The sequence below is a fragment of the Pagrus pagrus genome (assembly GCF_965226575.1).
Source record: "Pagrus pagrus genome assembly, chromosome: 16".
Classification (NCBI taxonomy): Eukaryota; Metazoa; Chordata; class Actinopteri; order Spariformes; family Sparidae; genus Pagrus; species Pagrus pagrus.
In genome coordinates this window covers 18,962,040-18,986,666 of record NC_140200.1, presented here as the reverse complement: position 1 = coordinate 18,986,666, position 24,627 = coordinate 18,962,040, and the positions used below count along the sequence as shown (strand labels likewise).

General features: G+C 39.3%; 2 protein-coding genes across 3 annotated transcripts; one reads left to right on the top strand and one right to left on the bottom strand.

The window, feature by feature from the left end:
* Window positions 1-4: 4 nt before the first annotated feature.
* On the bottom strand, window positions 5-5,465 carry fsaf1 (40S small subunit processome assembly factor 1). Of its 2 annotated transcripts, none has more exons than XM_084378276.1 (9): window positions 5,351-5,465; window positions 3,880-4,059; window positions 3,548-3,648; window positions 2,073-2,132; window positions 1,851-1,946; window positions 1,641-1,727; window positions 1,372-1,406; window positions 455-599; window positions 5-358 (listed from the first exon to the last, which is right to left on the bottom strand). In XM_084378276.1, the coding sequence occupies exons 1-8, from the start codon at window positions 5,427-5,429 to the stop codon at window positions 461-463; spliced, it is 777 nt and encodes a 258-aa protein (XP_084234402.1). In that variant the 5' UTR covers window positions 5,430-5,465; the 3' UTR covers window positions 5-358; window positions 455-460. The 2 variants fall into 2 exon arrangements, with proteins under 2 accessions (XP_084234402.1, XP_084234403.1); XM_084378277.1 differs by having other exon boundaries at window positions 461-599.
* Window positions 5,466-5,659: 194 nt separating this feature from the next.
* Window positions 5,660-18,950, top strand: gnpat (glyceronephosphate O-acyltransferase). The gene is made up of 17 exons (XM_084378275.1): window positions 5,660-5,761; window positions 7,188-7,379; window positions 7,552-7,728; window positions 7,825-7,954; window positions 8,090-8,217; window positions 8,430-8,505; window positions 9,027-9,178; window positions 9,361-9,491; window positions 9,685-9,935; window positions 10,111-10,209; window positions 11,778-11,951; window positions 12,278-12,357; window positions 12,438-12,578; window positions 13,285-13,384; window positions 13,493-13,586; window positions 16,549-16,610; window positions 16,718-18,950. Exons 1-17 carry the CDS (start codon window positions 5,738-5,740, stop codon window positions 16,759-16,761), a joined length of 2,055 nt encoding a protein of 684 aa, XP_084234401.1. The 5' UTR covers window positions 5,660-5,737; the 3' UTR covers window positions 16,762-18,950.
* The last annotated feature ends 5,677 nt before the right edge of the window (window positions 18,951-24,627 follow it).

The window sequence follows — 24,627 nt, the reverse complement described above, 5'->3', positions numbered from 1 at the left end:
TGTCTCCTTTTTTTTGGTCATTTATAAAAACAAAATAAATTAACTGTGATGGAACAATGATTTATAAAAGTCTCTCAGTTTTATGCGTTAACGTTCTGAGACTGTGTTGCGTTCAGAGTCCATTTTGGAGATCGATAGATTGGATTCTTGACTCAGCAGTCTATCACCAGTAAGACAGTCTCATATTTTACTGCAGACCAGTGATGTGTCCTCTGGAAATCAGCCTTACAGCTCACGTCCACTTCCTCCTAACACTGCAAACAGTCCTGCAGTGAGCTGACACAAACAGAGTCGTGGATATCAGCTCTTCCTCTTGGTCTGCTTATATTCTCCCATCCTGGAGGATTTTATCTCTCACCTGCAGACATAAACACACACATTAACACAAAGTAAAGACCTGTAGTATCACCCTATTCATTAATTCCTCTTAGGTTATTTAAGAGATTAAACTCACCCACACCTATTTGCCTCGCTTGTTGCCTTTGATTTTCTGGATCTCCTTGGTGCTGAGGATCAGCATGCCGTCCTTGAAGCGGCCCACCTGACCTGAGAGGGCCTTGCCAGAACCAGAGGGCACCCCCTTCTTCTTAGTCCTGTCCCTGGTGCAGATGGAAGAACAGGAAAACACGGGCTTCAGCCAACAAGATCTAACAAGACCAACTGGTAATTATAAATTTTCTTTGTTAAATCTTGACGGAGGATGATTGAAATAAAGGTGCTGTTTTCTATCAATATACTATGATGAATTATTGGTAAAAAAGATGCATTATATCCTGAACAACTAAGGTTAGGCTTGGGCAACATATCATTATTATATTGTTATCGTGATGAGACTACATCACGTACATCGTGTGACGGCATACGTGTCGTCTTCTCCTGGTTTTAAAGGCTGTGGTTATGGCTAAAGGCTTACGGTAAAGTGATGTAATTTTCTGCTCTTACCAGACTGTTCTACTCGTTCTAATACTTGTCTTTACCCAAGCAGTTATTATATATCCACATAACAATGATTATTTATCAAAAATCTCATTGTGTTCACATTTTGTGAAAGTATCATTCGTCATCCCGACAATATTGCCACAATATCGATAACGAGGTATTTGGTCAAAAATATTGTGATATCTGATTTTGTCATCCAGTCATTTGAATAGATATTGTGTATCGCAATATACGCTTAAAATATTTCAATATTTTTAAATGCTACATCGTCCGGCCCTGTTATGAAGATAAAATGTATGCTGCCGTGTTGATTTCAGCCTGTGTTTTGCAAATTAAATGTTGGTTTGGATACTCTTCACAGCACCCTAATGCTCTGTGATCTGCTAGAGGAAAATGTTGACAGATATATTCAGCAGTGGCTGTCTCACTCACCTTTGACCACTCTGCTTCTTCTTCTTCTTCAGGTCCTACAGAGAAAGAAGACAGAATACGAATTTGATAACAGGCTTTAAAAAATGACCTTTGTATGTTTATTTTTTTTCATCTATTTCAACAAGTGTTAATGCTTTAATTACAGTCCTGATAACCCTTTAACTGAAGAAAACCAAACAAAATACATGTACTTCTAATGAGTAGATAAGTAAAGCTGAAACCCTTCAGTTTGCACTGAACCTGAGGCTAACTGAGGGTGCAGGTCTTACCGGCTGGACCTCCTCCTTCGCCTTCTGCTTCTTGTCTTTGATCTGCTGCTGCAGCACTTTGTAGTTCACATAGTCCTTCTTAGGCGGCTGATTAAGAGAAAAGAATTTAGTCGGGAATTTTTTTGTCTCCAAGCTATTAAAAAGTCTAACTAATGAAAGAACCTCGCAGTGTGAAGCTAATTAATAATGTACATCGTGGGTTTTCCTTACTCTGGCTCCCAGCATGACGGCTCGGTCCTGTTCAAAAACACGCTGCTGCTCCTTTTTATAGCCTGTGATTCCAAACCGATGGACCTCGAGACGAGCCTGAGGAGAACATGCACAACTTCAGAATGATTACATTTCTGCATGTCGACGCATTAACAGTTTTCACCTGCAATTTAAATTTGCTTTGGTGCATAATCAATTTTTAATGCTAAAATGTAATAAAACCTTTTCCAAGTTGAGAACTTCTATCTGGTCACTTTGCTTCTTCTCCGTTATCTGAGGGGCCTTGAAGACAGCGCACACCCGAAGGCAACGAAGATCAGAGGAGGAGAGAGGGAATATGAAGTGAATACATTATGACAAGAAGAACATAAACAGAGAAGACTGACTCAAGGTCCCACAGTCGCATGAAGGAGGTCAGGTCTTAAAATGTCAACTGGAAAAAGACAAGTTTCTCAAATGAAAATGGTTCTGTAATTGTGAGATAAGAGATTACTTGATGGAAAAAAAAGGTATACAGTCAGTTCTCATGACCAGACATGTGGTCACATCTCTCTGAAAAACAGATTTAATTTGCTTCACTCTCACCACCTTCTACTCTTTCTTAGACCAGAAACTGTGATGGTCATTTCCACCGTTTCATCCTGAAGAGCAACATGTTTTGTGCAATAACAAACAAAATGTAAAATACCGTCCAAATAGCTGATTACTTTCTCGGTACAGACGGATACAACATCTTTAGGTCCTGATCATTTACATAATTTAATTACATTACATTTTTCAGAAGAACTGGATGAAAACAGATGATCACACTGCTTAAATCCTGACTTCAAAACCACAACGTCTAATGTGTTGTGTATGAAATTGCAACCCAACAAAGACGCAGCTCAGACAGGCAAAACCGATGTTTCTAAGAATCTGGACATATTTTGGATTGTTGTTTGTGACTCAGGTTGCACGAATCATTGAATACACTGAAGAGCAGAATGAACTTTTATATTTAAGAGTAGAGCTGTAATGATTAGACGATTAGATTAATTGATTAGTTGATCAAAGTTTAATCAGAAGCTGTTTTGACAGTCTATTAATAGATTTAGTAAATTTTCAAGCAGAAGTGAGAAATATTTTGTGTTTAAAGCTTCTCAAATGTCAGGAGTCGATGTTTAAAAAAAAAAAAAAAAAAAATATTTACACATGATAGTATATTGAAAATCTTTTGATTTTTTTGGACATTTCGTCAAATAAAACAAGTTTCCTGTATATGAATACATCACCGAAGGTTGTGAGAAATTGTAACAGTAATTTTTTAAAACCATTTTCTGACAGTATGAGCACACCATATAAAAAGTACCAAGACAGAAGAAACTAATTTCAGTGTTGTGAAGACAAAGCTTGTGTCCCGAGATAATACAATGAATGATCGAGAGATCATCAAAGAAAAATAATCAGACATCCCCTATATCCTACACAATAAACCAGAATAGAGGGATTTGTAATGCATCTTTAGATTTTATGTATGCACATATTCCTTTGTGCTTCTCTTAGATCTTCACCTCTAATGTGACAAGACATTGACATGAATGCACCAGAGATCAAGCCATATCGTGACCTGAATCAACAGGATTGGGCCATCATACCATCAGTCTTTGCTGGACTTTGAAGTATACTGAATAGGTTAAAGTATGAAAATGCAGACTTACAGGCACTTGGTCAGGAGCTGGCGTCTGCTTGGTTTTCAGTTTCTTCCTGGGGTCCTGAAATGTGACAACCTCCACCCGACTCACCTTCTGGGTGGTTGGACCTGAATAAGACACGACACAGAGGGGTGGAGAAATGAGCGTTGGATGGAACTGTGCACAAAGTATATACAGAGCCTGGGATGCAAAGATAAGACATTTATTATGCATCAGTTTGGCATTTTTAAACACTTATGCCATGACAAATTATCTGGCTTGACTCCTGGAAACTAAATGAGTCAGTGGAGGATATTCGGTCTGTGTGTCGTTACACAGCTTGTTGCCAAGCTGCCTACCTGTTCGCTCGGTCTTTTGTTGTTGCTGCTGGTGTTCAGTGCCAAAATGATCTGCTCTGTTGTCCTCAGGGTCACTGCAGATATTCTCAACGGCTGAGAACTCTTCTTCCTCAGCTTCTTCATCACATCTTTTTCGTTTTTTCTTCTTCTGAGACTTCTTTTTGGATGCTGGTCCATTACCTGCACCATCAATCGACAACATGAGCATGCAATACATCTAATCCCAGTTCCTGCAACTTTTGTTATAAACTTGATTAACTATTTGATGCTCTTAATATTCTTCCTCTGGTGAAGTGAAGGACACACAAGGAAAAAGCCGATTTTAGAGCTGCGACGTGTCGACTATTATTGGCTTTGGGAAACACTGATCGACATTTGTCGCCATCTTCTGACACTTGATAGACAGAACAACTAATCCATTAATCGCCCAAATAATCAATAGATTAATTGACAATAAAAATAATCTTTATCTGCAGCCCGAGCTGATTACGATCTTCAAGCCAGACAACAGTCTGGCTCGGCTTCGCAGGCATAGCTTACTACCAGATTTCAACAACCTATACCTGCAGTTACACATGAATTTAAAACAATCTAAGCAATACACTATGAAAACTTTGCCAAACCTTCTACCATTACAAATGTTCAGTTTGTATTGCCACTGTCCCAGAGGTGTTTAGTTAAGTTTATTATAATGGTTACAGTATAATATTACTTGAGTATTGCCATTCTCTGCTACTTTATACTTCTACTCCACTATAATTCAGGGGCAAATACTGCACTTTTTTACTCCACTGCATTTATCTGAAAAGTTTAGTGACTGGTTACTTTGCAGATTTAGTTTAAGCTAAAAATATTATTGATTAAGTTTATTGGTTGTCAAACCACCTTCATCAGCTTCAACGTGAAAATGATGAACACATTCATGCATCAATAACTATCAGACATTATTCTGACATATGCCATTTTGCATGATGTACGTTTACTTTAGGTGCTTTATGTGTATTTTCATGTACTGTTAATTGAAATGCATGACTTTTATAGTAGTAGAGTATTTCTACACTGTCTACTTGTGCTCAATACAAGATCTGAGTACTTCTTCCACCTCTGTTCATTACAGGTTCCTTTAAGTGACGTAAGATACAAGTTCTGCAACGTTTGGCAGCCCACTGGATTCACCAACAATCGCTTTCAGGACTTGGATTAATAGAAACGACTCATTTTCATTGAATGTTTATGTGATTTCAGTGAAAGGTGACCAGCTAATGTTAGCATTGGGGTAACGTTAGCTAGTATTAACGGAAGTTAAAGTGCCATGACTAAGACAACGACGACGTTATTCATGTTTTAACTGCTATATTGCAGCAGCAGCCCCATGCTGACACAAACCAGAAAGAAGGACCAGTGTTTTTCAGGCAACACCAGCCTGTTAGTGTAAGCTAGTATGGCTAGCTACCTAGCTAACTCCACTTACCAAAGTCATAAAGTTTATCCAAGACGTGTTCGAGAAACAGAGAGTCTTCGTCTGCTTCTCCGTTTGTCTTCGAGGTCATTTTGAGCTAATGATAAGAGCAGGGTAACGAAAAAAACGTCTCAGTACTAAGTCAGCGATAACAGTCCTGATCAGAATGACAACAAACCGTAAAAACACGTGGGATTTACAGCACAACCGTGCCGTTCCTTCCCGGCTACCGTAGATGCGGAAGTGCCACGGAAAAGCCACTTTACACGCCCATGAGAAGTTCCTCAGGTGCTGGTATCAACTAAAAGTGTTATATCAAGAGGAAGAACCGTAAAATAATTCGTGCATTTATAACGTCACTTCATGTAGTGTGTACGTGTTGGTAAAGTGTGACAAAGTATGGCGTCCGAAGCTATTTATCCGGTATGTATGCTAATGCTCACTTAGCTCGCTGCGATGGCTCAGTGCACTCTGACATCTGACACTTGATTCAAACAGCTGTGTGCCAGATTCATATTAATGTGACAACACGACGTCGACAGATTTGGTTCTGTCTTGTAGTTAAAATAGAAATAGGAAGGTTCATGTTTTGCTCAGCGGCAGTTTCCCCTGCTACAAATGACTGTTAAGCAATCACCACTTTACATTTCACATGTTCTGAAGGCTGACGGACATTTTGTTCTAATGTTGACAAATCGTTACTGTTTTAGTGCACCACTCTTCTGGTTGATGCTGCTGCAGTATCAATGTGCTTGTGCTTGTGGTTTGTAATAATTTAATTGTTTAAATGAACTGATATGCTGCAAAAATGCAACTCTGCAGTTGAAACACTGTCAAAAGCTGTCTGCTACTATTCTGTACTATCTTGGAAATGTGCAAAATAACTGTATACTTTAATTTGCAGAGCACGCTTAAAGGTGCAATATGTAAGAATTTGCCACCCACCAAAATTCATATTCAAAACAAACAGGGGGCAGCATATGACCAGAGTAACCGCTGTAGCTGTGGTTAGCCAGTTAGCTCAGTTAGCTGTGCAGTTAGTGGTCCGTACAGGGAGCTCGGAGCACCACCGGAGTGTTGGTGTTTACATAGCTGGCACAGGAGCTTTGGTACAGAATGGGGCAGGGCTAGCTGGTTATCATGCTAACCAAATAGATATCTCTGCAACACAAAACATAGACATCGTAAAGTCCAAACTGTAGTTTTTTCACGTTAAATTGACAATTTATTTATTTTAAAGTGTTTTCAACTAAAATTCTTGCATATTGCACCTTTAATTACAAGTAAAGTCATTCTTAAATGTTGTAAAATAATTTACTTAAAATATTGATGTACATCTGCTCGAGTGTTTCAATCTAGTACGTTTTACTCTTACTCTACTACGCAAAAGGGATTTTTTTGGCTCTAGTATGGTTGTGAGCTCTAATCATTGGTTACGTTTAAAATCTTTTACATACAAAATGTGCAGCAAATAAAATATGAATTATTTATTTAATAAATCAAATTACAAAACAGTTTATAAAACAGTAAAATTAGCTCCACCTCAAAAATGTATAATGTGGTAATGCTTTTGCACTTTCACCTAAGAACATTTCTAAATTGAGAAAAACCTCACTTGTCAAGATTTGGTCAACCCATGAGGCTTTTTTGTAGCAAAATTTACAAAATCAGGGCATTGCACTTTCTTACCTTTTACAAAAACTGCAGGCTAGATCCCATTCAATTGGTTTTAGTCACTGAATTTATCAATGAAAATTTATATTAAATTTTTTTATGGCTACAATGATCAACACTGAGAAATATGGATAACATCTAATTCTAATGTAGTATGATGTTTTTGTCTTTCCAGCATAGAGACCCAATGCTGAAGAAAAGAGATGACTTTGAGGACATTTTGGAGGAGAGGAGGAACTCCAGCGACCTGCGATACGCCCTCAGATGTTACAGTCCTGTTCTTTACAAAGGACTGGCGCCCTGTACAGCCAGCGTGCTGAAGAGCATGGTGCTTCAGTCAGATCAACTGCACTATGTCATCGGTCAGGTAAGTTAGAAGTCGACTGACAGCAGATGATATTCTAGTTTTACCTGATGAATGGATCTCAGGTTAGTTACGATAAATAGTGGTTTTGAATGTATTGACCAGAATCCAAAAGTTGTATTACTTCTTTTTATTTTGTACTTGACGGGATAATGTTTTCTTTTGAATTGTCAAGGTTTCCAGAGAGACGGGCAGGGCGGCTGATGATGTTCAGGAGGAGGCGTCGGCCATCTTGGAGGAGATGGCTCACTGTCTGCAGCTCAGCACCGTTCGCTTCTTTGCCTTCACGCTCAGCAAGGTTTTCAAAACCTTGTTCAGGAGCATCTGTGTCAATGAAGAGGGCATCCAGAGGGTGAGAACACATGAAACTATCACTATAACTACAAATACTATCAATGACTAAGACATGAAAGACACACACCTAATCTGCTCTCTGCTTTGTTGTCAGCTCCAACAGGCCATCCAGGAGCACCCAGTGGTCCTGTTACCCAGCCACCGTAGTTACATGGACTTCCTGCTGATGTCATACATCCTGTACACCTACGACCTCGCTCTGCCTGTCATCGCTGCCGGCATGGGTGAGTCCATATACACATACACATGTTTAAGCTTATAATGTTCAGTTTTTGTTGATCCTACATTACGGTGAAGTTTATTTCTCATGTTTCTTTTTCAATCAAAGTAGAAACCCTACAGTTTGTTTGTCCCTGCAGACTTTATGGGGATGAAATTTGTTGGCGAGATGCTGCGGATGTCTGGAGCTTTCTTCATTCGCAGGTCGTTCGGTGGAGACAAACTGTACTGGTCGGTCTTCTCAGAGTATGTCAAGACCATGCTCAGGGTGAGGATGATAGTTTCTCCTTAATCTTTTAATCATTAGGAAGTGACCTTTTCTGTCGTGTCCATTTTAAGTGTTCAGGGGCCTGTTCTTTAATTAAGAAAGAGTGAACAACCCACACAACTTACATATGTCATATTGTTGTCTGTATCTTGTAGATGGATAATATTGGAAGGGATTATTTTTGATTTCTACATCTTTGTTTTTCTTTTCAGAATGGATTTGCACCAGTAGAATTTTTCTTAGAGGGGACCAGAAGCCGAACGTCCAAGTCTTTGACACCAAAGTTAGGTAAGTCTCAGGAAAAAGCAATTAAAAACTCTCCCAGCTTCACAATGAAGAACAAATTCTGAATCCACAGGTCAGGACAGATCCGATCCTGTGTTCTTTTTCTTGTCCTGTTAGTACATTTTCTTGTTAAAACATCACAGTCCGGCTTATTGTTAAGTGAGTTTTCACATGCACAGAATCTGTCTTGGTAATTTGGTACATAACAGTCATAGTAAACCTAGTAAGAGAAAAGAAAATAAACAAATAGAAATTTTCATAAAAATGCAAAATATCTGTTAAATAGGTTTTTTAGAAAGGACTGTATACACAGCAGAACAGTGAAAACGTTGTGCAAGCATCATTGCTAATTAGTATTACGTTCTAATTTATCACAGATGTAAGTTGCTGTAAAAGCTTGAAAATGCTTGAAAATGCTTGAAAAGTGCTTGAATATTCCTATGGAAGAGGTGTAGGTAGGAGGCCTGTTCTCTGTGGTGATATTCCCTGATGTCAGTACAGATCTTTGTGTACTTTGTGTCCAGGTCTGTTGAATATAGTCATGGATCCATACCTTAAAGGGGAGGTGTACGACATTAACGTGGTCCCCGTCAGTATCAGCTATGAGAGGATCTTGGAGGAGGCGCTTTACGCCAGAGAAATGCTGGGTGTTCCCAAACCCAAAGAGTCCACTTCAGTGAGTCATTGAAACATCTCACTTTTTTATGAATTAAAAATGAAAACATTTATACATGAAAAACCTGTAAAAACCTTGAAATCACAAGCAATATTTTGCAATATGAAAAAGCCTGTATATATGTGTCTTTAAACCCCAGTTTGCACATCACTGCTCATCACTGGTTCATCTCTCCTCTTTAGGGCCTGTTTAAAGCCAGAAAGGTCCTCAGTGAAGACTACGGCAGCATCCATGTGTACTTCGGTCAACCAGTGTCTGTGAGGAGTTTAGCCCAGGACAGAGTAAATCGCTGCCAGTTTAACCTGGCACCAAGGTATCAACCGACCCAGAATCTATCCATATGCCTCTGAGATGTAGTAGAGCAGAACTAGAAAGTAGCTTAAATACTCAAGCAAGTGTTCATGATCTTTAAAGATTGATCTGTTTTTCTGTTTAAAAAATAAGTTTGTCAAAGGTGCTGGTGAGATTCACAAACGTGGACTAACTATACGTTTTTTCGTTTCCAGACACATCCCCAGGAGACCCAGCGAGGAGATCCAAAGCTTCGTGAATGACTCGGCCTACAGGCTGGTGCGAGCCCAGGAGGAGAACATGGTCCTGAAGCCGTGGGTCCTTCTGGCCTCCCTGCTGCTCCAGAACCACCACCAGGACCAGGCAGCTGGGCAGAAACGGGGCATGGTGCTGGAAGAGCTGACTGCACAAGCGGTGTGGCTCAGGGACATTTTCCGAGAGTACGGAGCCTTCCTCCACTGGCCCGGTATGAAAACAGGACTCAGCTTTAAGTGTTCTTCAGTGGTACTGCTGGATCTCTGTGCAGGCTGACTGACAAGAGGGCTGTGATAGAGTTTAAAATTTTGTGTTAAAAGGAGGATAAAACATCCTGATTAAATACTAGACCATTCTGTGTGTTCTGATTTGTCTTTCCCTTTCAGACCACGTCCCTCCATCAGAGGTGGTCTCCTCCAGTCTTTCCCTGCACCGAGGTCTAGTAAGGGTCTCTGAGGGCAGAGTCCAGCTGGCAGTGGAACAAGGTTTGTGTTTGATTTTTGTGTTTTGTTTCTGTTTTTCATTTCTTTTTATTCATGTAACATCACTGCAATCCTACACAGTTAAGTTATGCTGAGTACATTCAAGGGGTCTATCTGCCACTTACACAGTCCAGTACATACAGGGCAACATGAGATGAAACGCTTTTTAAAAAAATGCAGTTTGACCTTTTGAAGTGAAAATCTGTGATTCAGTTTCTTTGGTAAACATTATTTATCACTTCACTGATTTCCCAAACGGCCTTGTTTCTTTGGCTCCATTGAATAGGAAGTCTGACTCAGTCAGAAAAGCCAACAGCTGGATTTGTAAATTTGCATTTAAACTATCAGGCCACTTTTTGAAAATGGCTATCTCATGTGAATGCCTGCACTCAGACTCACTGAAGCCCCGTCCACACGGCCTGTCCAAGGCGTGAATGTTGAGCTGTTATTCCACCACGCCATTCTGTGTAAAGAGTATGAATACTGAATGGAGGGGCTTTGTTTTTCTGCCCTTTTAAGCCGTGTAAAAAAACAAAGCCTGCACAAGGACTCTTCTTAATGGCAGTATTGTGGGACCTCTTTAAAAAGACTGCTGAAGAGAAACGCAAGACAGTCTGTAAAATTAAACAAAAGTCAAAGCTAGTGTCAGTACAATTACAATTACAGTTTTTAACCGTCCATTTTCTGTTAATGATTTTAAATAAGATATACTGTATTATATATTGTAGTGGGCATTTGTTAAAAAATCTAAATCAAACTTTAAATCAAAGAGCCACTGCTGCACCGTGGTCCTGTGACGTACAGAGGCAAAATAATCCATTCAAAGATCCTTTTGGTTTCCATGGTTTATTTTCCAAAAAGCAAGCAAACAAAGAACAAATGAATCCTGCATGCATCTCCTGCTCTGGTGGAAAAAAAAACAGAGGCCCACCCAGGTGCATCATGGTCCTACTCCTACCCTTCTACCTGTGTAACCGAGCATGCACCACACACTGGTACCCAAATTCCTGAACAAAATAATGAAAAGGCTTAAGAAAGAAATAATTTAACTAAGCAAATGTCTAGCAAAGAAAATGCTATCAATATATAGTTTATCTTTAACTAGAGCTCGACTGATGCTAATTACCTTTATTAGGGAATGAGAAATTCTGATATCGATATCATGAGATGAAACAGAAATATGATCAGAAAATTCAAGGTTAAACACTAAGAGCTCTGTAAACGGTTAATAAATTGTTTATAATCATTTATAATGTGTGATTAGTCAAGTTTTTATTAATGCTCAGTATTTGACAACAATTCTCGTTTGAAGACCTGTTTTATATAATGAGGACTGTGTTTAACTATATTGTCATTCATTATCTGTTCATACACCAGCCTCCACTTACAGGTGACCAGAAGAGGAGTTATAAATGATGATATAAACATTAATTAACACTTCTGTCTGCTTACAACCACATTATAGTGTTTTATAAAGCATTTATTTACTGCTTACAGATGCTAAATGGATTGTAGTGCAAAAAATGATAAAAATAACAGCTTTGCTGACTTTAAACTTTGTCTTGACGCAGGTGGACAGGTGAAACCAGGGGAGCCTCACAGCACCGTCACTCCAGAAGAGGAGCTCTTGAGCCAGGCAGTCATCGTACTCTCCTGTGCCTCGTACAGGAACCAGGGGCTGCACGTGTTCCTCAGACCGGCTCTGCTGGCATCCGCCATCAATGCTGCTTCCTCCAACCAGAAACGTAAGACTCACGCTGCTGTTTTAAACGCTCTCTGCTTTTTGATTCAACATTACAGCTTATATGAGTAAAATAATTATTTTATTTAATTTACCTTATGTATTTAATGAGACTTTGTGCTTAAATAAATGTATTTTGACATTTTTTACTGAAAATTATTCTATTTTTCTTCAAGAATTAAAGGCACAAACACATAAGAAATTCCACAACACACTAGATTCTCGTGCCTTTTAATAATCTCACCTTTTTTTACACTTTTTTATTAGCCACCTATTATAGCTTTAGGCTTTAAAATACGTGTGTTATTTTATTTTATTTTTTTATTCCAGAGGAGGTCTTCAACAGTTTCAGCTTCCTCAGGAACATGTTCTCCAATGAGTTCATCCTCTGTCCTGGAGCTACAGTGCAGGTGAGGAACAACATTTACAGAAAACTGAATGGCCTTTCAGGTATGCAGTACTGATTTCATACTTCACTCATGTCTTGTAGGACTTTGAGGAGGCCTGCTACTTGCTGGTGAAGACCGGAGCTCTGCAGGTTACCCAACAGGAGGTTCTGGTGACAGAAAGAGGACAGAGAACAGTGGCCTTCCTCACCAGCATGCTAGATCCTTTCTTACAGGGATATCAGGTGAGGGAGAGTACAGCTTTGTAAATGTTGGATGTATCATGTTGTGTATGTAAAAAGGTAGCTGTGTGCACAATTCAGTTATCTGTATCTGTACATTGGATTAAAAGCTCCTGGAACTTTATCAGATGTGAACAGGCAGGAATATTTCATTTAGTTTTACCATTTTAACAAGCCTGACAAAGACTCTTTGGATTTTAAATGTTGCCTTATAAAGTGTTTTAAAGTTCCTTATGACATGTTTTGTTTCACTGAGTCGAAAGGATCTTATGCACACTTTTTAAAATCCTTTGATTTAAGATATAATAAAGCATTTATAAGTCTTTTTTTCATGTAATAACAGGGATTTTCAAACTGCATGACCACTCTTTGATACAAAAAAATCGAAAATAAACAGTTTGGTACTGTAGATGCAGAATGTTCTAACTATTCTGACACGTTATATATTTACGTCCTTACATTGTCTTTAAAGTGAAGCCTGGGAGCATTTAACATGTCTCAAGTCAGATACATGCACAAATGTACACATATATAATGCACATGAGTAAAAGTAATGCAGACATCACGTTTGTTTTCTTTAACAAATTGATTTTATAGCATCAAAACTCCTGTAGGAAACAGTTTGAGTGTTAAACTGTTGGTGTCCTCTAGAGGGTGCTGTTAACACATCATTATTCTTAACAGTTGCGTGTGTGTGTGTGTGTGTCAGGTTGTGTGCCGGTTCCTGTGTGAAGAGGCCACTGAGAATCTGACAGAAAAACAGTTTGTTCCTGCCGTCCGAAAGTTCATCATCAAACACCTTCTAGCAGGTTTTCTATCTTTAAAAGTTTCTCATTTGTCAGAACATTCCTGCCCTGTCTTTACCTCAGCCCTCTATAAAATGTACTCACTGTGTCTTGCTTGTTTGTGTTATCCAGGTAGACTAAGATACACTGAGGTGTTGTCGTCTGACCTCCAGAAGAACTCTCTTGCAGCTTTGCTCAGACTCGGAGCCGTACAGAAAATCAAAGCGTAAGTTGGTTCTGATCATCCTTCAGTTACAGTATTTTCTCTTGGTTTGTGGGAAATGTAGTGCATGTAATTAGATCGGGGAATAGTCGTTCAATTAGTTTTGATCCTCTCCACATTGATTTTACATTCCTTTGACTTACATGGTGCCCAAAACAGTGTTGGTGCTGCGCCTAAACCTTTCCCAATTATTGTGTAATAAAGCTGTAAATAAATGTCATGAAAGGTGATTTATTTAGACAAATATCACAAAACTGCTTCAAAGGACTTTCCCATCTGTACAAGTTACACCTTCCACTATTAGACTCTTTGTATAAATGCCTGTTTAACTGAAAATAATAGACACTTCAGTGAGATCCAAATCTTTACTGAAAAGCTGTTGATTATTGGTTATTGAAAAACTTTAACTTTATTTATTTGCACACACACAAGGTTCGATAAAATCAGTGGATTATAAAACAATAACAGATGTCAGTAGAGGCCAAGAAGCCATCATGCTAATACGTCATCTGACTTCCTCCTTTGCTCCCGTCATAATGACTTCGTCCACCAGAGGTTGCAGCCTAACAATAACCTTAAGCCTGGGTCGTACTAAGCTTGCACAGGCGACCTATTTGGCTGTGTTCCTGTTGAGGACAGGCTGGTTTTGAGTGATATACAGTGAGTCCAATATGTATTTGATCCCTTGCTGATTTTGCCGGTTTGCCCACTAATAAAGACATGATCAGTCTATAAATTTATGATAATATGTATTCAAACATGGAGAGACAAAATATCAAAAAGAAATTCCAGAAAATAACTTTAAAGAATATATTTTAATTAATTTGTATATCATTGAGGGAAATAAGTATTTGATCCCTCTGGCCAAACACACTCAATACTTAGTGGCAAAGCCTTTGTTTGCAAGCACAGCAGTGAGACGTTTTTTGTAGTTAACCACAAGTTTAGCACACACACCAGGTGGAATTTTGGCCCACTCTTCTTTGCAGATCCTCTCTAAATCATGAAGGTTGGTGGGCTGTCGCCTGGCCACTCTGACCTTCAGCTCCCTCCATAGATTTTCGATCGGATTGAGGTCCGGTGACTGGCTGGGCCATTCCATGACCTTGATGTGATGTTTCTTGAGCCAATCCTTTGTTGCCTTTGCTGTGTGCTTCGGGTCATTATCATGTTGGAAGACCCAACCACGGCCAATTTTCAGCTTCCTGGCAGAGGGGAGGAGGTTGTCCTTCAGGATTGTACGGTACATGGCTCCATCCATCTTCCCAGTGATGCGGTGAAGTAGCCCTGTACCCTTGGCGGAGAAACACCCCCAAAACATTATGCTTCCACCTCCATGCTTGACGGTGGGCACAGTGTTCTTGGGGTCATAAGCAGCATTTTTTTTCCTCCACACATGACGGGTAGAATTGAGGCCAAAAAGCTCAATTTTGGTCTCGTCCGACCACATAACTTTCTCCCAATAACTTGGTTCATCTTTCAGGTGATCATTGGCGTACTTAAGGCGCGCGTCCACATGTGCCTTCTTGAGAAGGGGTACCTTTCGGGCACTGCGGGATGTTAACCCATTGCTGCGCAAAGTGTTGCCTATTGTTTCCTTGCAAACTGTGGTCCCAGCTGCCTTCAGGTCATTTGCCAACTCCTGCCGAGTGGTTGCAGGATGATTTTTGACCGTTCTCAGAATCATTGCTACCCCACGAGGTGGAATCTTCTTAGGAGCACCGGACCGAGGTCTGTTGATGATCATGTTATGCTTTTTAAATTTTCTTACAATTGCACCAATGGTTGTTACCTTCAAATCCAACACCTTGCTAATCTTTTTGTACCCCATTCCAGCTTTGTGGAGATCAACAATCCTGACTCTGAGGTCCTGAGACAGCTCTTTGGTCTTCCCCATGGTGAACAGTTTGGAATCTGTCTGATTGTCTGATTCTGTGAACAGGTGTTTTTCACACGGGTGATTAGTGAGAACAGGTGGCTTCAGTTCAGGTAACAAGTCGATTGGGAGTGTCTACCTGGTCTGTAAAAGCCAGAACTCCTAATGAATACTAAGGGATCAAATACTTATTTCCCTCAATGAAATACAAATCAATTAATATATATTCCTTAGGTTCATTTTCTGGATTTTTTTTTTGATATTCTGTCTCTCCATGTTTGAATACATATTATCATAAATTTATAGACTGATCATGTCTTTATTAGTGGGCAAACCGGCAAAATCAGCAAGGGATCAAATACATATTGGACTCACTGTATGTAGTAGCAAAATGTATTAACCTCACATGTAATTGTTACTTTTCAAATACATATTGAACTACATTTAAATCTTATACTATTAATCCCTTGTGTATGTGTGAGGTGGACCTGACCTGAGCATGAACTGTGTAAGTTACTTTTGACATGAGGTGAGCAGAGACCTCAACTAATTCACGGGAAACTGTGTGGCCATCTAATATTCTGTTCTCATGATGCTTATCAGTCCTATCTAGGTAATGTGATACTTTCAAGGCCGTTTGGACATCTGGTGTTTCGCTCTGAAACCTCCCTTTTTGTCTTGTCTTTTTGTCCTGCTATTCTACAAACTGACTTTCACTGTAGCTCGATGTCAGACTCACCCAGATCGACCTGGTGTGAAGAGCCTGACCTTTCAGCTGAAATGGATTGACTCTGTTATTCTCTATTTTTCTATTATACCACTTTATTAAAGTGCACAAAGACAACCTTTTGTGTATTTATCTCTATTTGTTCACTTCCACCACAATCTAAGCTTGTGGTTTCTGCCTCCCTCCCAGTACATTTGTGCTGATGGAAAATGACATTTAAAAATTCGACAGCTTCTGTTTCATGATACCGTGTCATTTTAACTCTGGATAATCTACAAAAAGCATTGTTAATAAGTTTCAGTGGAAGTCCAACCGACTTTGCTGCTGAGAATAACCAATGTGCTCCATTGTTTTTCTTTCAGAGCGGAGCAGGGGACTCTAAAGGTCAACAAGGTGATGGTGAACTCATTGGAAGACACTCTGGGTAAGAAACAAGCTGTCAGTTGGACTCTAAACACTCAGCATGAATAAATTGTGTTTGGGTTCTCTCCTCGCCTTTACAACAAATCTCAAATTTGTCTCTTTGTCCAGGAGGGAAACTCCCGACTCAGAAAGCTGTCGCCGCTCGCCTCTAATTCACCGACCTCATTAGGGGGACCGAGAAGGATTGAACCTTTTTTACCTGCATTGATGACGTAACACGACGATGTCTCAGCTCTTCTCTACAAACTGCTTTCTGTGAGAGATGGAACAAAAGAGTTGCCATCTGGAGACAGCTCGACCCCTTTTATTTTATTTTTTTCTTCTCTTCACCTCTTTTCAATACGCCATTTTTTCCCTCTTACACTTTTCTATTAGAAACCTTTTTATATACGTTCATAACAGCAGATGCTCAGCGAGGCCTTTGAAGGTGTATAGCTAAGCTCTTCGGCTCATTCTGAATAACCGACCTATTGCTATGAGCAGCCTCATGAAAGCTCCTGAATGTGCCAGCTCCACTCAGGATTGTGGCCATTCTCTGTTAATGCACTTGATACATATCTACTAACACTCAGCGGGGCGCTTCTTTGTGTTTCTGCTTTTTCATCTGTGCTTCAGTCTGTGTTGTCTCTTTTCTTTTGAGCACTTTAATCAATTTACTCATGCAATGTGGCGTGGACCTGCAGTACATATATCTTCACCCCCTTTTTCTGTTTTTTTCCGTAATATTTCTGTATTTTTGTTACTAAAACTGGTCTTTTAAGAAGATTTTGGTGGTTACACATCTGAGCTTTTGGTGAAAAGCACTCTACAAACAAAAGATTTTATCTACTTGAGTTGAACTTGCCACAGACCCAAGGCCTTCTGCAAGAATAGCTGGATCAGGCATTGTTAAATTGTTGGATTTAAACCACCGTTTCAAGATTCAAGTTTCCACCCACCGTCAGGCCTTTAGCCAACACACTCCGAGTCTCACAGTACATTCATCTTTGTTTACACAGTGGAGATAATGATGCAAGTCTAATGCCAATGTCTCATACTTGCCAAACTCCATGTAAAAACTGCAGTTAATTATACCGAAGCACTACCAGCTACACCAAAGGAATAGGTTTGAAATTATTTGTTTTTCTTTTCATGTTATTGAAGTTGCTTCATAGTTGAAGTCTGAAAAAGTTGTTTAATATTCATCTTTTATTTATTGTCAAAGCGACACACACGTGATAAGATTGACAAAGGAAAGACAAAGGAAAGAAGAAAAAGTCAAAGGTAAAGAAAAAGGAAGCAGCTAATGAAATGCTAATAAAAAATGTCTGAGGCCGAATGACTTCACGTAAAAAGAGCTTTAACAGCCAACGGGTGATTTTTTTCCAAGACTCAGGTTACCTGCTTTATTTATTAAATGTATTATTTTTTATTCAAATTTTCCAAATCAGACAAGTTAAAAAAATCCTCATTTTGAAGCTATTTATTTGGTAGTTAACTAGCAGTGTTTCCATGTTGACCCTGAAATCTCATTACAGCGTGTCCAGGAAAAACCTTCACCAGAACAAAAAAAACATGTTGGTTCCTGGGTTTAAAATTGTCTGTCAAACATTCTCATAGAGGAACATGATTATTATGTCTGTTAAACCGCTAAAAACGTCCCAATTAAGCCAGATTCCTCAATTTCTTTGTTTTGAAAATTGAATCAGAAGATATAAATCTGGAAATGTAGATTTTAATGCCAACTTTCAGTACTTGACACTCGGCGGTACGGACACAGTATGGTCGGTACTGGGCGGTTTGATACACAGCCCTCCTCGAAGCAGTGATTACGTGCGATAGCTAGCGCTTTGTCACATCCAACAAAAAACCTTGAAACCGACCTCAAAGTCAGGAAAAAAGCTAATATGAGTCTGATCTTCTTGTTATCAGCTGCAAAAAAATCAGACTAGTTATACTGAGCTGTTGTGTTAAAATCAACCAAACTCCCCAATGAAATGTCTCAATTAAAAAAATACTGAATCTTCTTTGATCGCCAAATTTGCCAGATACTGAACTTGTATTTTTGAAACCAGGCTTCACTCAACCAACAACAAAGCAGCTCTGTAGCTTAGAAACGTTTGTACAACACACATCATCCAAAGTGCAAGTCTACTGTGTGAGTGTATTTGTTGTTGAATTGTGGGTTTTTTTCAATAACAGCTTTTATATTGTACAATGTCTAAATATTTTTGTGTCTTTGTGTGTGTGCATTCCTAAATTAACTATGTTTAAGTGTGTATGTGTTGGGTGAGGCCTTTGAGGACAGAACGTACAGGCTGATAAAATATAACAGCATGTTAATAAAGCTTTTTGAAATACACGTTACAGCTCAGATTGCGTTTCTCTGGAGGGGGTCAACTTTCTCAGTTTGATTAAAATTTTATTCTAATATCTTATAACATCCAGTGTTTGATCAAACTCACAGACAGACTGCTGCTCGTTTCTCCCTCTGTGAGTGTTGAGCCACATGGTGCCGATTCATTCTCACTGGTCATTGAATTTTAAAAGGTTGCACAAAAAAACAAAGACGGGGTGGATAACTTGATTGACTTCCACCAAAAGTATGTGGGGCTACGGGGCCGAACGGCAGCCCAGATGCTGCAGGGTGTCCTGCTCAAGAACGACAGGGTAGATATTTCAGTGGGGACAGAGTCCATGATTGTGCGATGGGTCTCAAAATCAAAGGTTTCACAATCAAATCTGATTGTCTGGCTGAATTAATTAAAACAGTTTACAGTAGGTTATATATAACTTGTATGAACAGCACTTTACCCATTAATTACAGATCCAGCAACCAGAGCAACATTAGCATTTAGATACATTTTGTGTCAGCGGTGGCCACCTGATGAATCCAAGTCCAATATCCACTCCTCCTTTTAGCTCCATTTTTGGTCTCCACCCACTCTGAAGGCAAAACATCTCATTAGTTGATGAATGTTCATCCATGTTCGCTAGCTACTTGCTGACGATAGCCCCGTTTCCATAAAGTGTTTGAATCTGCATTCTGTATTGCATTAGTTTTATGGAAATGGCAAAATTGGAATTCGCTTGCACGCTTGAGGTGGTTTTTGTTTTTAGCGAATCCAAGTGAAATCTGTTTGATAGAAACAGATTTGTCGAGTAAACTCTAACATAGCGAACGTTCAGCTCACATGACTGATCAGCTGTTTCCGAAAACATGTCTGTAAGCAGTAGGCATGTGTGGACCGATGAGACCAAACAATTTCTTCCTCCTTTAAAATTCGCTTGACATTTTATGAAAACATTGTCTGTTTCCCGTTTGAGACTAGGCAGGTATTTCCATGTGGATATTTTAGAGCTTTCTTTTCACTGCTGTGGTTGGAGACATTACTGATAGAACCGATGAGATTAAATCAGAACCGCTGTGGGCCATAAAACCAAAACAATAAGCTGAAAGACCATAAAAAGTCTGCCATGTTGCTACAGAGTGGGCAAACCAAACACTGGCTCTACAAAGGACATTGTTTGTGTCACTAAAGGAGAGGGGAAAGTATCAATTATCAATTACTTCACAAGAAAAGCAAAAATGTAAAATATTTGTAATTTTTCATATCAAACAGCAACATTTTTACTTTTAAAAAATCCATTTAAACCCCTAAAAATGTACCAGGGTACCATTGGAGGATGTGGAGTCAACGTAAGGAGCCACTTTTGAAGATTATCTGTTTGCCAAACTGAAATCAAAGACATATAATTGATCAAACAATATGGAAAACCTTATTTTGAATCAACCATTCATGCAGCAGAGGGAGAAGGTGGGAGAGATCAATACATACAACCAACCTCTAGGTGTCAGACTTGCCTTTCTGTGAGCGCTTTGTTCATGGCAGGTTGTTGACACACACACACACACACACACACACACACACACACACACACACACACACACACACACACACACACACACAGCAACAGCAGCATTTTTCATCATGTTTTGTGGCTCTGCTGCTGAGTAAGAGACTGCTGCCAGCCAGTCCGCCACTTTCCATCCATATTGCCCTTTCTCTCATACTCACTCAGTCTCTGACAAATTATAGGTTCATCGAAAGTTGCCATACCAAATTGCTTATACACACACTCCAGTCCCTCCGTCCCTCCGTCCATCCATCCATTTCCTCCTCCTGCTTTCCCTTTCCCTCCATCCACATCCATCTCCCTGGTGGTGCTGTATATTAGTGTCAGCTGCAGCCTTATCAGCACTTTATCCGCTACATTATGACAAGCTGTATTGAAGGGTGGGGGGGCACGTGCACCGGCACACACACATACAGGAGGGCGACACCATAATAAACTAGTTTCTGACCTGTGGCGGCCGCTGGGAAACAAAAGCAGCAGACAGCTGCTGTTTTATGAGCAGAAGTGCAGCGTGTTTGCTTTCTGTAAGTCTTTGTTGTTCCTTTACTTTGTGTTGGTGTGAGTGCAGGTGTGAGTGCAGGTGTGACTGAGTGCACACTGGCCTGGTGTTGTTGTGCCCAGAGGGCTCTGTGGAGGTCTATATGTAGGGAATTGATTGAAAGGAAAAGGGACCCTGGTGTATAATGTTTCAGCAGTTAACCTTAGGTAATGGTAGGTTGATGGATTCAGCTCATTTGCTCCGGCAGGTCCTGTTTATCAGCGCCGTGCTCGAGGCTACAGCATTAACATAGAGTACGGGCCTGCCAGGGATCCCCGAGGAGGACCCAATTAGTCCACATTTAAAGGTTCTCTTGAGCGACAGAATTTCAAAACTCTCATCTTGAAATTTGTGCTCGGTGTTCTCCCCTCAAACCACTCGTCTCATTCCTTATTGACACGTTTGGAGAGGAGGAGGTGCTCCGAGGGCCAATCTTCACAAGAACAAAACTTTTAACACACACAGGAAGTGGAATCTAATAGCATCCATAAGTTTAGGAGTTTAACAGAGAGTTCCTGCAGTTTGAAGCAAATTATATTTTCAAAAGAATAACATGCTGTCAAGGAGAACAGTTGAAAGAGAAAGTGACTTAAATTGCCCCCGTTGTTTTTTTCTTGGGGTTCTCAGTGTTCTTCGTTCAGAGATGAGACGGATGTTTTATGTAGAATGAGAAGCAGTGATCATTACAAAAAAAATGAAAGAAAGAAAGAAAAGAAACTTTTTAAAGAATTCAATCCAAGTGAAAAAAAAATTCAGTATAATTTTTTTTCCTGTCTGAAACCATGTGAGTAAAAATAATCTTTCAGGAGAGAAAAAGTATGTATTTTTTTTCATGGGTGAAATCAAGTGAGAAAAAGGTCTGGTTGGATTTTTTTGTAAGGCAATTTATTTTTTTCGCCTGTCAAAACTTTCTTCCTTTTGTTTTTTTACATGTCTGAAATCGAGTGGGAAAAAATCTTATAGGAGAATTTTTTTTTCATGGGTTAAACTGACTGTTAAACTTTTTCTCCTGTCAAAACGTATTTTCATAAATTTCTTTCATCTGGGAAAGTTCGTGAAAAACATTTTTTTTAGGGAGAATTTTTTAGTGAATCCAAGTGAAAAAAGGTTTGTTAGGATTTTTTTTTTTTTAAATGAAAATTTCAAGAGAAAAAGAGAAGAAACAGAGAAAAATTAAAAGGTTTGGCAGGAAACCTTTTTATAAGGCAATATTTTTTGTTCTCAACATTTCAGGAGAATTTTCTTTTCCTGTCTCAACCCAAGTTGGAAAAATAATATTTCATGAGAAAAAAATATCACGTGTAAAACTGAGTATGCAGACCCTTTGCAGGTAGACACAGACGCTTTCACAACTTGTGCAAATTACTTCAAATACAAGTTCAAAATACAGTAAACAGGTTCATAAATATCCAAACATACATATGATTTTTAATCATTACACCCGATGTTATCCAGTAAGTCTAAACAATCTTTCCCACTCTGCTGGCAATATAATAATACTTTTATACTTTGAATTAAGTAGAATTTTAAATGGAGGACTTTTACTTGTAATTGAGTATTTTTACAGTGTGGAATTGGGACTTTTACTTAAAGCAACGTTATGTTGAAATTGGTATTTTGTGCGATTAAATCATCAAATAGGAATCAACTTTATGTTTCCATTTCTCTGGACAAAGAAACTCGATGCTCTGCTGAGATTTGGATCTGAAAAACTCCAAAGGCTGTTTTATAAAGTGACTCTGGGGAATGAGCTTAACTGACATTAATGCATTTTTCACAGTTTTTGCTTCATACCTTCGAGCATTAAAATTACCAGCAACATTAAAAAGCATCTGACAACAACATCTGTGGTTAAATGCATTTATGTGCATATTTTCATCACTGGTATAGCAGCCGCTGTCTGGTCGCTGCTCACAGATGAGACACCGTAAGTGTTGCGTGTTACTTCTTCACTGATTATTGTTAATGTATTCTTCTTTTTCTCTTCTATAATACATCATAGATAAGCTCTTCTACCATCAGAGATTACTGCTGAATGAAAACATTTGCATTTTTAATTCTATTTGCATAATGCAGACATGCATGGATCTAATACACTGTGCTAATGTCTGCAATTAGCCAGAACATGAGCATATTCTGAGCAACGCACTGGCTTTAAACTTTAACACAAGAGAGTTCACACACACGCACATGCAACACACACACACACACACACACACACACTCCTCTCAGTCTCTGTGGGATTCCAAGAGCTGCCAGTTCTTGACAGCAAGATAAATAATAATCCTGTGATGGATGCTGCCGTGAAGTGAAAGCTAAGGAAGATTTAATAAAATCCAATAGAATCTAATTGAAGTGGCATGAGTGGTGTGTGTGAGCAAAAATGTGTGTGTGTGTGTGTGTGTGTGTTTGTAGTGGAAATACCTTTTGCAAAGTTTGTTATTTGTGTGAAGATTTTGGGACATTAGACTTTTATTCAGAGAGAGAGCAGGTTCAGTAAACACAGCTGACAGGTATCCCTCCACAGGTACCGTCTGTTTCCCGTTCTGAAATTCAAACTCGCAATAATTTACTCTTCATTGGACGACCTGCTGATTTTTATACATTGGCAGAGGACGAGAGAAGCTGCTCTTTCTTATCCTCCAGTACTCTGTTATATTGCTTTAGTCTACATCTTTGTTATATGATGCACGGATTTGTTAAAGGGGTAGTTCAACATTTTGGGAAATGCACTTATTAGGCTTTATTGCCTATGTGTTGTATGAGAAGATTACTAGCACTCTGGTGTTTGTAAGCTTACTATGAAACCAGGGCCAGCAGGCAATTAGCTTAGCGAAAAGTCTGGATGTCACGGCCACAAACTGGTCACAACCAGTGTTGTATAAAGTACCCAAAAGCAGTGGCGGTCCTAGCTTGCATGACGCCCTGGGCGAACCTCACCTTCAGCGCCCCCCCCATTTCTAATTTCTATTTCTTTAAAACTGTTGTAGAAATGTGATGTCACAGCAGGGTTACACCAACAAGACTCCAATTAGTGCCGGTGACCTGAGCATTTCCCATTCCACCTTTAAAAATTCCAGCTGAAATTCAGATCATTTGAACCATTAGGTTAAATATATACCAGTCTATTGAAGTTGAAACAGTAAATTGCCTCACCCTCACTCCCAACCTTTCTTCTCTTCTCTGTTCGACCGATTTAAAAGCTTCAAATGACTGAAAAATACAAATTATGGTTATTTCCGCAGCAGAGGCATTTGGGAAAAAGAACAGCGGCTCGGGGGTTTCCGATGTGGATGATTAAGTTTTTGTGTAATCTTTCTATTTCAAGAACATTTTATTTATTAAGAGTTGGGAGTCATAGAGAGGAAATTGCTGTCTTTGTGAATCAGGAAAGATTTCCGCTGACAGCTACAATAAGCTGGCATTATTAGACTGTTTTATAAAGAGTCTCACTGATCTGACTTTAAGATGCATTTCTCTCTAACGTAGCATTACAAAGACGATCAGTTCATGAACATGTGAACATTGTATTGTCCTCTTAAGCGTCTCCTTATCTGTGACAAAAGTAAAGAGGAACGTTTCT